The following is a 12,606-nucleotide window of genomic DNA, read 5'->3' as shown; positions in this document are numbered from 1 at the left end:
TTGGTTGCCATGGTCACCATCGCTATAATTTGAGCCACTGGCATCCAATCATCCATTTCTTACCCACACCTATCATATTGCTTCTGAAGATATGGATTTAACTCCTGGAATCATATGCATTCCTTTTATTCTGCCTAAATGGGTGTTTTGGTGCTTCAAAGTGTTGGTCACCATTGACTTGCACTGTATGGACCTACAGAGCTGAAATATTCTTCTAAAAATGTTCATTTGTGTTCCGTGGAAGACAGAAAGTAATACATCTTAGATGGCATAAGTGTGAGTAAATGATGAGAGAATATTTAATTTTGGGTGAACTATCCCCTAGAGATTTGACCACACCAGTGACTATGAAATTGTCATGTAGAAGTTCTTGAAATACTTAAAGCATTTTAATACAAGTTTAATATAATTTAACCAATTATTCACCACAATACATGTAAGCATTCATAACTGACCAGATATACTTGGCAATGTTTCTAAATTTGAATCCACTTAAAGGTGAATTGCAGTCAAATGTTTTTTATTTTTCTGAATTTACAGATACTCGTGTATCCAGCCTGCCTTTTGCACCAGAAACAGCTGCCAAACTGCTTATAAGGTTTCCAGTTTCTAATAAAGAAAAAAATCTTCAGACAAGCAGTGACTTCTCTATCAAGTGCTTAAACGTTTGCTGAAGACACACTACATCTTTGGAAGTTACACAAATTTCACAAAACCAAAAATTCACTATGATAATTTTGGGCAATTCTTCTTTAAATGTCTCTGTACATTACCTAATGTGCTAAATCTCTTCTCACATTGAGTGCAGTCATACGTCTTCTCTCCAGTATGCACTTTCTCATGTGTTTTCAGGTGTTTTGGACAAGCAAAAGTACTTTCACAATGTGAACACTTGTAAGGTTTTTCTCCTGTATGAACTCTTTGGTGCTGTTTCAAAGTGGTAATTCGGACAAAGGCTTTTCCGCACTCTGAGCACACATGAGCTTTCACACCAGTATGTATTTTCTGGTGTTGTTTAAAATAGGCCAGCAGTGTAAAACTCTTGCCACACTGAGAACAGTGGTGTAATTTTTGTTCTGAATGACATTTCATGTGAGCTTTAAGTGTTTTTTTACTTATGAAACTCTTTCCACACTGAGGGCATGTAAAAGGCTTCTCTTCAGAATGAATTATCACGTGATCCTTAAGGCTTGTTTTGTCTTTGAAACTCATCCCACACTGAGGACATGCAAAAGGTTTCTCTCCAGTGTGAATTAGTATGTGCCTTTTAAGGCTTCCATTAATTAAGAAACCTTTCCCACACTGAGTACACGTGAAAGGCTTCTCTCCGCTGTGAACTCCAATGTGAAAATTGAGACTTTTTTTATGTCTGAAACTTTTTCCACATTGAGGACAGGTAAAAGGCTTCTCTCCAGAGTGGATTCTCGTGTGATCCTTAAGGGCACTTTTGTCTATGAAACTCCTTCCACACTGAAGGCATGGATAAGGCTTTTCTCCAGTATGAGTTCTTTTATGGATTTTAAGGCTTCCCGTTTGTTTGAAACTCTTTCCACACTGAATGCATGAGTATGGGGTTTCTCCAGTGTGAACTCTCATGTGCTCCTTAATTCTTCTTTTGTGTGTGAAACTTTTTCCACACTGTTGGCATGTGAAAGGCTTCTCTCCAGTGTGAGTTCTTATGTGGAAATTAAAGTTTCCTTTATGTCTGAAACTCTTTCCACATTGATGGCATGTGTATGGCTTCTCTCCAGTGTGAATTCTCATGTGCCTGTTAAGGCTTCCTTTATGAGTGAAACTCTTTTCACAATGAGGGCAGGCGAAAATATTTAGTAAGAAATCCTTTCCAGTCTTTGAGTCACAAAAAGATACTTCACCACTTTTGAAATGATCAGGTTTCTGATAATACTGTTTCTTCTCCACTTCTTTCAGTTCTTGACTTTCATTTTTTATGGCCATCAGGTCTAAAATGAAAATATGTAGTAGTCATTATCAATAAAAAAAATGGTTTCAGGAAATCAAGGCTAATTTGATTCAGTTAAATGTGTTCTGGTGGCTTTTTATGTTCATCAGAATTCAGATTTAATTTGCTATGACACCCGTGTACAACTTCAAATGCCCTCGTCTAATCCCCATCACCTGATGCATCACAGGCGAATTAGGAAACACTAGTAAAAAGATTTGCAGATAGGAGCATGCTTTTCAAATATGGACTTACAGTACATTTCAATTAAGCTGATTTGAAAAAGTTGTGTTTTTTTGTGTTCTACAGCATCTGTCCCTTTTACTTTCATTGCATGGAAAAGATCAGACTTTCTGAATTCCATCTTTTGTGCTGAACGTAAGAAAGTATGTTGTACGGATTAAAACGATGCAAGGCAAGTCATTTCAATTTTGGGTATTCCTCTAATCAAAGATACATGTGAATATTTATTATATGGTGCATACTTCTGTGAGGTTGGAGGTTGCAAAGTTTAAAAGATGGTGTTTCTTGAGGCAAACAAGTCCCAAAATATTCCTCAAAGTCAGATTCAAATGGCTGAGAACAAATTAGCCTTTCCTTGTGTGGTGGTGTGGGCATGGTTGAGCAACGGTTTGTGAATGGAGAGCAAGTTCGGGAGATGGGAGCAGTAAGGATTTAAAGGTGTAAATCTCCACGTAGAGAGAATTATTTCTAACAGCTGTTTCTTATTTCAATGAGAGTTTGAGAGACATAAGAGCGAGTCAGACCACTAGAGGAGAGGAGAACAATTATGCTGAAAAGCGCCATTTCTGTTTGTGTGACGTTAAACAGTGTGTTTCGATAAACTCACGTACTCCGCCGAACCAGACAACCAGAAACCTGTTACAGTGTGTGGCAGGGCGGAGGGCGGGGCTGGGTCGTGATTCTACACACTTGGTCCCTTATCAGGCCAATCAAGCCTCCGAGAGGGATAAAGACCGGCTGCGGAGGATTGTGCGGGAGAGAGAGATCGTTTACGGACATGTCCGTCATTTGTGTGTTTGTGTCTTTTGTTTAAGTTTAACATTAAACTATTATTTATATTATCAAGCCGGTTCTCGCCTCCTCCTTTCCATCGAACTATGTTACACAGTGATACTGAAACCCGAGATTTTGGAGGAAGGATATAAAATCATGGAGTCCTCACCACTGGCAGAAGTCTTCAAGACCCTCGCTGAAATCCACATCAGGCCCTGCTTGAGCTACGCATGGAACAGGAGCAGCAGTTCCAGGCTAGGGCTGCAACTAACGATTCTTTTGATAATCGACTAATCTAACTATTATTATAACGATTATTCGACTATTCGGTTGATTATTGAAACGATTAGTCATTAGCTCTAACAATAAAGAGGAGTATAGCTCCTAAAGTAAATGTACGTTGTTTTAAAGAAGTTTTTGATGTCTTTTTTGGCTTGTTTTCCAAAAATAATATCTAAAACAAGTTTGATCAAAGACTTATCAAAAACTTTGTTGCAGTGTATAATGGGCTAAGACTACACTCTCTAACCACTTTGATCCATCTTTAACTTGATCTTCTTAATAGAGCTGCGTATTGCCGGTTTACTTCACAATAAGATACACACGTGACACATAGGATACAATATATTATGATTCAATACGTCGCAATCCATTATGTTATTAATCTAGCTACAGCAAACGCACACAAGGGATGGGCGTTCCCGTGCCAGAGGGTGCCTCAGTCGGGTGCAGTTTCAATCTCTCCCCCTTCACGCGACTCATAGAAGTGGTGCTGTCCGCACAGAGAAATGCCATTTTTGTAGTTTGTTTATGATGCACTTCCTTATTATTTGAACTTAGGATGCATTAAGAGCCAAGTTGTTTGCTTTTTAGATGCACTGAAATGCAGGTTTTGCTTAATTGGAATGCCAGATCACGGTGGCGTAGTGACTTAATCCGGGTGGCGGAGGTGAACCTCCGCGTCTGAGACCGTCAATCTGTGCATCTTATCACGTGGCTAGTTGAGCGCGTTACTGCGGAGACCTAGCGCGTGTGGAGGCTCACACTATTCTCCGCGGCATCCACACACAACTCATGCACGAGCCACCGAGAGCAAGAACCACGTTTTAGTGACCACAAGGCTACGTCATGTGAATCTACCCTCCCTAGCAACCAGGCCAATTGGTTTCTTAGCAAGCCTGACTGGTGTCTCTCAGCACGCCCTGGATTCAAACTCACGACTCCAGGTGTGGTAGTCAGCGTCAATACTCGCTGAGCTACCCAGGCCCCCTGAATGTTGTTTTTTTACATTTCACCCTAAAATTCAGTTTGGTATTGGTTTAAAACAAGATGAGGGTGAAATCAAGACGCCTCTATAAACTAAACTAAAATGCCAAAATTGATCCCACAATTTTAAAATAATTATAATAATGAGAATGACGGAGTTCACATGTTAAGAGACTTCTACATAGTGTGTTAAAAATATGTAAAATATAAAATGGACGAGACCACGTGTCCTACTGTTGCATCCACCATAAGAAGTGGGAAAGGGGTACTCGTAGTTAAAGCTGTTCAGGACATTTTCTGATTTATTCAGGATTAAAAAAAAATCTGACGGAGTTGACGCAAAGTGAGGACACAATTTTGATAGCCAGTTTTTTTTTAATGTAAAATAGAATCTAAGATTTCTTAATGTATTGTTTGAAATAAAGAAGACTTTTGTAAATACTTTGTATTATGTTTTGTCCCTTATCTCAAGAGATCAGTAAAAAAATTAAGAATGGACAACCTCTTTGTTCCTCAGTATCTTCATTCTTCAGTCTGAATGGTTCTGAAATACTGATGTCTTCACTCTCCTCTTTAAACTCCTCTTTAACAAACTCCATCTTCAACAGCACGTACTACAGATATCATTCTACGGGTCAAAGAGAGGCTGGAAAATTAAAGCAGACATCAAGAAAAAATTAGGGAAAAATGTGATAGAACTCCATAAATGTTATAGATTTTTTTGTTTGTGGTCATGGTGAAACATTTCAGTTTAGAGAAGGGAATAATTTAATGTTATTGACCATGAGCCAACGTTTTACGGGGGGCATAAAAACCTGTACTATGATAAGTAAAGGGATTAGGGAGAAAACCAACCAATACCATAAAGTTTACATGTAGCTAAAAAGAACTAAAACAGTGATTCCCGAGGTGAGTTTAGAAAAGGGATTGTTAAGCGGGGGTACTTGGTTAAAATTATGTTGGTTTTGCTATAAGGGCTAGGCAAAAAAATAATATATATATATATATATATATATATATATATATATATATATATATATATATTTTCTTTCGATTAATTTTTATTTTATTTTGTTGATTCAATATCAATTCTGAAAAGCAATGGGTCGATATTTGTGTACTGTGTCTGATTAACGCGAAAGCTTCTCTCTAGATCTCTCTCAGAGTTTTCTGAACTGCTGTTGAGCAACGGCGCTTATCAGGGGTGCATTCATCCACAGGCTTACGTGGTCTGCAGGCCAGGAGTCCACAACTCCTAGGTGGTCCGACATCCTTCTTCCCAGTGGGTGTTTGCCAGTGGAGCGCATCTAACATGTACGGCAGGAGAAGCGGATGTAAACACGGAGATGAAGCGCAACAGCTAAATCTGTCCGTGTAGCAAATGTTGACAAGAGTACTTTTCCTCGGCTCTGTATCCAAACTTTTACGCGTGCGCGCGCAATTTCAAACAAACTTCTTTCACATTGTCAATATGGGGTATTGTTTGTAGAATTTTGAGGAAAATAATGAATTTAATAAATTTTGGAATAAGACTGTAGCATAACAAAATGTGGAAAAAGTGAAGGGCTGTGAATACTTTCCAGATACACTGTATATATATATTTTTATATTTGACCTAGATAAATTTGCTTTGATATAAAATCAAAAGTACCTGCCATGCAGAATGTTCTATCTGACTTTTTGGCATGAAAATTGGTTTCCTCATGTGCATCTCTCAATTACAACAACTCTTTAAAATGAACCTTGTAAAAACAGAATTTAATGACAAAATTGTGCATGTGTACACATTACCCCACTGTCCTGAACAAGATCTAGATTCGATTTTTATTTCTGATAATTTCATAAAGTACAATTAGCAAACTCTATAAACAATAGTATACACTATGTAAAAAAAAAAAAAAATCATTAATGTTCACTCAATCATAATCTATCACACGTCCAAGCCTAAGTGATCTTTGAAAACAAACTACACAATAGTAAAGTTCCTTCAAGGCAAATCAAAACACCTGGTCCGCCATGTTTGTAACGCACCTGAAAGGTATTTTCTATTTCTACAGCTCCAATCTGCTTGATGAACTAATGCACAATGAGATATCTTGACCGAACAAAACTCTTGCCACATTGAAAACAGTGGTGTAAGTTCTCTGCTGAATGATATTGATATGATATGTAAGCTCTCAGGTTTGTTTTATTTGTGAAACTCTTACCACATGAAGGATTGAAAAAGGCTTCTTGCCACTGTGAATTCTCATATGATCCTTAAAGCTGGATTTATCTGTGAAATTCTTCCAAGGTGAAACATGCAAAAGGTTTCCCTCCAGTGTGAAATCTTTTGTGACTTTTAAGGCTTACAACATTGAATACATAAAGGTTTCTCACTACTTTGAACTCCATTGTGAATTTTGATGCTTATTTTATGTTTGAAACGCTACCCACATTGAGGGCAGGTGAAATGCCTCTCTCCAGTGTATATTGTAATGTAAATAATCATGCTTCCTTTATTCAGTAGTTTGCATGTTAATGTAATCCTGCTTTGAGGATAGTGTAAACATGTGTGGCTTGTTGTCCTGGGCAAAGGGCTTGAGGCTTGACCTGAGCTTGAATACCCCCCAGACTTAGGTTTGTTATTAATTAATAGATAGGAGGAGAATGGGGAGGTGGAGCGATGCCAGAAGACTCGATGCCATGTTGAGGTATGCAGCTGTTTATATACGCTTACTCTGCTGATGTGATTGGTCAGATTAAATGACCTTGCTCCTCCCAAACCAAGTTTATAAAACTAAATTTCAGTACGCAAATTAATGTAATCCCACTTAGAAGATAGTGCAAAAGTGTGTGGCTTTCTGTCCTGGCCAAAGGGTTCGAGGCTTGACCTAAGCTTGAATACCCATCAAAGGATGCCAGCAAAACAGAACAGCGAACTGTTGTCTACAGATCCTTTTGTTTGAGATTAAATTAAATATATTGTGAAGTCTCTTGTGCCCCCCAAAGGAATGTAAAAAATTAGTTGGGGGTCACTTGCTTATCTTGTGTGAAATGGGCAGATGTGCTAAAGAAGATAAGGGTAGATAGATATCTCAGTTAGGGGATAGGGAATTGGAAGATGAAGGATAGGAGGAGATTGGAGATTGAATTCAGGTTGAAGCACTGAAGGGACAGTGGCAGTATCGGCCACAGGGAAATGTGCTGGAGGGATCGTTACACCCTAAAATGGGGAGCACTTGGTTGGGCAGGGTCGCCCTGGATGGAGGCGTGAATCTTAGCCACCCGGAATGACCTAAAGTTCAACAGGTGGGCTTGTCCAGCGAACGGTGCAAGCCTCTTAGCAGGAAACTCAGCGGCCGCTCGAGCAGGCAAGCCCAGCCAGCATTCGAACGGGAAGGGACCTCACTGCATTCAACGGGTGTGCGACAGTCAGTGGCTGACAACATTTACAACTTCTTTCTGTTCCACACACAAAGCCAGCATATGAATTTAGAATATGTCCCAAGACATATGGAGTTTGGAATGAAGGTAATTCAATTACGTCAGAATTTGTGGCGAGCAATCCCTGTTAATGTTTTATTTTGGGGGATTACCTAAATTCATGCCCAGGGGCACTCAGGAGACTTTAAAAAAAATGTGTTTTAAGTAATGTTTCTTGTGACATAAAAATCAGCCTGATATCTCAATTGTTTTAATTGGTTAAGACAGGCTTGTTAGCTAAATACTAAACGTGCATTGTGATGTCACTGCTTTCACCTGTGTGTAATGACTGATTCTATTTATACTGCTCTCCATTTTGAGGAAATAGTTAAATAGTTACATCAGTGAGATCAGACACTGCTGGTCGCAGTCCAATGCATCCCCAACATGTTCAGTTGGGTTCTTACATGATAATGGTTTCAAAAAGTTTACCCCCCCAGAGAAAGAGATTTGGAGGGTAAAAGGGTTTAGAGCTAAAAAAAAAAAAAAAGAAAATTGGTTATTTGACGTGTACCTTAACATCATCTATCCAAGTTAAAGGAGCCATTGTTACTATTACACAAAGGCTGATGGAAATGAACATTAGTTATACCTAATATTTACACATGACTTTGCCTCACTATTAACTACTTTCAGTGTGCAAAAATAATTGCTTATATAAATAAAAGACTTTTATACCTTATGAAGAAATGTAAGCTTCATCAAACAGCCAGTGGTTTAACTATGATTTATACCAGGGGTCTGTTGAATGCTTGATTCCGATTGGTTGACAGACATTCTAAAGTGTGCAATTATTTTTTAGTAATCGCACTGCTGTGAAGTAGTTCCAGGTCTTGACTGCATAGCGGTTCCGTATCACAAATAATTTTAATTAAAAGCAGTGTACGCCTCCATTACTAGTTCTAAAGTGACGTTTTTGAACTAGCAATGATGGCTTGGGCTGTACCAAAGCAAGACACTGAATCCGTGGTGGAAGAAAGCAGTTCATTTAACACTGCGCTCACTCGTTTTCCACAATTGCCATGCAAGCTCTTCAACTGTTTTTTGTTCCCCCATATTAATTAAAATTGAAGTCTTGAGATAAAACCCTGAACGATGTCTTAAGATCTGATAACTGTGGTATAAGCAGAATAATTGGCATTGGCCCTCTGAATTATTGAAAAATAATTCCGTCTCTCTTTTAGCCATATTACCACCTCTGGGAAAGCGTTAGTTTTCAATAATTTAACAGTCCATCATCAATTATTCCTTATTTTAAATATCCATTACAATAGTTGAGTAAGGAATAACTGACAGTGGACATTTTAATTATTGAATGAATGAATGTTATATTAATAAAGCACTTTTCAAACTGAACAGGGGACTCTCCTCACTCACCACCAGTGTGCAGCATCCACCTGGATGATGCAACAGCAGCCATAGTGCACCAGTACACTCACCACACACCAGCAGTTGGTGGAGAGGAAAAAGTGCAGTTATATAGCAAATTCAGGGATGGGGATAATTAGGAGGCCATGACAGATAAGGGCCAATGGGTGGAATTTGGCCAAGACACCAGGGTTACACCCCTAATCAGTGACCACAGAGAGTCAGGACCTTAGTTTAATGTCTCATCCAAAGGACAGTGCCTTTTTACAGTATAGTGTCTCCATCACTATACTGGGGTGTTATACAGCAGCAACCTTAGTTTTCCCCAGAAGGTCTCCCATCCAGGTATTATCCAAACTCAACCCAGCTTAGCTTCAATGGGTAACCAGTCTAGAGCTCGAGGGTGATAAGTTTACTGAGGTGGTAATGGTAATTGTGGTACCATTAGTGGTAAGTGGTAATTTACTGGAAAATAATTGCACACCTTAGAATGTCTGTCAACCAATCAGAATCAAGCATTTAACAGACCCGTGGTATAAAAGCTTGTCTGTGTCACATGTTTTGGTATATAGAACCAGTGTGTGTTTGCAGTTGCAGCTGGTTTAATTTATATTACACTTGGCACACCGGCAGATTATGATGTATGGTCCGGTTCCGGTATGCTTGGCAGCGAAGTGTCCATCAGTTGAATCCTATGGAAATGTAAATTTTTAAGGCACTCAATTTGGAACGACACTTCAACATGGAAGTCATGATTGCTGTCCCTTTGAAGTCCCCTTCGGAGGCAGATTTATCCTGTTTGAAATGCAAGAGAGGTTTCTCAAGATAAAGTTGGCTCACTTTGAGACCTTTGGGCAATTCTTCTTTAAATGTCTCTGTAGAGTACTTGATGAGCTGAAAGTCTTTCCACATTCAGAGCAGTCAATTTTCTTCTCTCCAGTATGCACTTTCTCGTGTGTTTTCAGGTGTTTTGGACAAGCAAAAGTGCTTTCACAGTGTGAACACTTGTAAGGTTTTTCTCCCACATGAACTCTTTGGTGCTGTTTCAAGGTGCTGATTCGGACAAAGGCTTTTCCGCACTCTGAGCACACGTGAGATTTCACACCAGTATGCGTTAACTGGTGTTGTTTAAAATAAGCCAATTCTGAAAACTTCTTGCCACACTGAGGACAGTGATGTAATTTCTCTCCTGAATGACATTTCAAATGAGCTCTCAGGTTTGATTTACTTGTGAAACTCTTCCCACACTGAAGGCATATGAAAGGCTTCTCTCCAGTGTGAATTCTCATGTGAATTGTGAGGCTTGTTTTATGTTTGAAACACTTTCCACACTGAAGGCATGTAAAAAGTGCCTCACCAGTGTGAATTCTTATGTGAATTTTGAGGCTTGTTTTCTGTTTGAAACTCTTTCCACACTGAAGGCATGTGAAAGGCCGCTCCCCAGAATGAGTTCTCATGTGAATTTTGCGGGTTGTTTCATGTTTGAAACTCTTTCCACACTGAAGGCATGTGAAAAGCGCCTCACCAGTGTGAATTCTCATGTGAACTTTGAGGCTTGTTTTATGTCTGAATTTCTTTTCACACTGATGACATGTAAAAGGCTTCTCTTCTGAGTGAATTTTTATATGGAAATTAAGGTTTCCTTTTTGTGTGAAACTCTTTCCACACTGAAGGCATGTGTATGGGGTCTCTCCGGTGTGAATTCTCATGTGATCATTCAGACTTCCTATATGTGCAAAACATTTATCACACTGGGGGCATGTAAAAGGTTTCTCTCCAGAGTGAATTCTTTTGTGGGCATTAAGGCTTCCTTTTTGTGTGAAACTCTTGCCACATTGGATGCATGTAAAAGGCTTCTCTCCTGTGTGAATTCTTGTGTGTAACTCAAGGTTTCCTTTTTGTGCAAAACTCTTGCCACACTGTTGACATCTGAAAGGCTTTTCTCCAGAGTGAATTCTTATGTGGATATTAAAGCTTCCTTTATGTGTGAAACTCTTTCCACACTGAGGGCAGGTGAAAGAATCATTTTTTGATTTTGTTCTTTGAGTTTTTCTTGTTGAGAATTTATTTTTAGTCTGTGAGCAACTGTCAGGCAATTCTGCACTAACAAAATGATCAGGTTTCTGATCCTGATGTTTCTCCTCTCCTTCAATCATTTCTTGAGTTTCCTCTTTCAGCTTCATCAGATCTAAAATGAAAACGAAATAGTCAAAAATAAATGCAAGTGTCATAAATGTGAAGTGAAAAGAGAAAAGTGAATATTGTCATTAGAAGAAATGTTAATTCTCATGTCCAGTGGCTTTTTCCTGGAATATGCTACAAACAGGGTAAAATAAGATGGTGAATGCCCATTTTTTCCAGCCAGTTTGCAATGCATGTATACAGTAAGATGCAAACTGCAGAATTTAAGGTGAAACAAACTGAGAACATCTGGCCTTTGATCATTAGAAGCACTATGTTTTCTTGCGCTGTTCATATGCAAGGCATGGCAAGTTTATTAATATAGCACATTTCATACATAATGGCAATTCAAAGTGTTTATATTGTGTAGGTCCCCCTCGTGCTGCCAAAACAGTGCCAACCCACATCTCAGAATAGCATTCTGAGATGATATTCTTCTCAACACTTCACACAGTTGAAGTCAGAAGTTTACATACACCTTAGCCAAACATAATTCCTGACATTTAATCATAGAAAACATTCCATTTCTTAGGTTAGTTAGGATCACTACTTTATTTTAAGAATGTGAAACGTCAGAATAATAGTAGAGAGAATTATTTATTTCAGCTTTTATTTCTTTCATCACATTCCCAGTGGGTCAGAAATTTACATACACTTTGTTTGTATTTGGTAGCATTGCCTTTATATTGTTTAACTTGGATCAAACATTTTGGGTAGCCTTCCACAAGCTTAACTTCCTGGCTGATGTCGAGATGTTGCTTCAATATATCCACAAAATTTTTCTTCCTCATGATGCCATCTATTTTGTGAAGTGCACCAGTCCCTCTTGCAGCAAAGCACCCCCCACAAAATGATGCTGCCACCCCCATGTCCATGGTTGGGATGGTGTTCTCGGCTTGAAAGCCTCACCCTTTTTTCTCCAAACATAACAATGGTCATTATGGACAAATAGTTTTTGTTTCATTAGACCAGAGGACATTTGCCCAAAAAGTAAGATCTTTGTTCCCATGTGCACTTGAAAACTGTAGTCTGGCTTTTTTATGATGGTTTTGGAGCAGTGGTTCTTCTTGCTGAGCAGCCTTTCAGGTTACGCCAAAATAGGATAAATTTTACTGTGGATATAGATACTTGTCTACGCATTTCCTCCAGCATCTTCACAAGGTCCTTTGCTGTTGTTCTGGTATAGATTTGCACCAAACTATGCTTATCTCTAGGAGACAGAATGAGTCTCCTTCCTGAGCGGTATGATGGCTGCGTGGTCCCATGGTATTTATAATTTTGTACAGATGAATGTGGTACCTTCAGACATTGGGAAATTGCTCCCAAGGATGAAGCAGACTTGTGGAGGT

At 38.9% G+C, this 12,606-nt stretch overlaps 1 protein-coding gene across 4 annotated transcripts in view; it reads right to left on the bottom strand.

The window, feature by feature from the left end:
• Positions 1–279: 279 nt before the first annotated feature.
• LOC127649497 (gastrula zinc finger protein XlCGF28.1-like) overlaps positions 280–12,606 on the bottom strand; it is a 29,641-nt gene continuing 17,314 nt past the window's right edge. For 2 of the 4 annotated variants that reach the window (XM_052134618.1, XM_052134619.1), the window contains one exon: positions 8,520–11,264. In XM_052134618.1, coding sequence (XP_051990578.1) covers positions 9,913–11,264 — 1,352 coding nt within the window. In that variant the 3' untranslated portion in view covers positions 8,520–9,912. Of the gene's footprint in view, positions 1,962–4,745; positions 4,890–5,469; positions 5,590–8,519; positions 11,265–12,606 lie in introns of those variants that run through there. The other 2 variants (XM_052134620.1, XM_052134621.1) reach the window with 2 other exon arrangements.

Source organism: Xyrauchen texanus, chromosome 9 (genome assembly GCF_025860055.1).
Source record: "Xyrauchen texanus isolate HMW12.3.18 chromosome 9, RBS_HiC_50CHRs, whole genome shotgun sequence".
NCBI classification, from domain to species: Eukaryota; Metazoa; Chordata; class Actinopteri; order Cypriniformes; family Catostomidae; genus Xyrauchen; species Xyrauchen texanus.
Note: the sequence above shows the minus strand (reverse complement) of the source record. Positions and strands in the feature narration are given on the sequence as shown.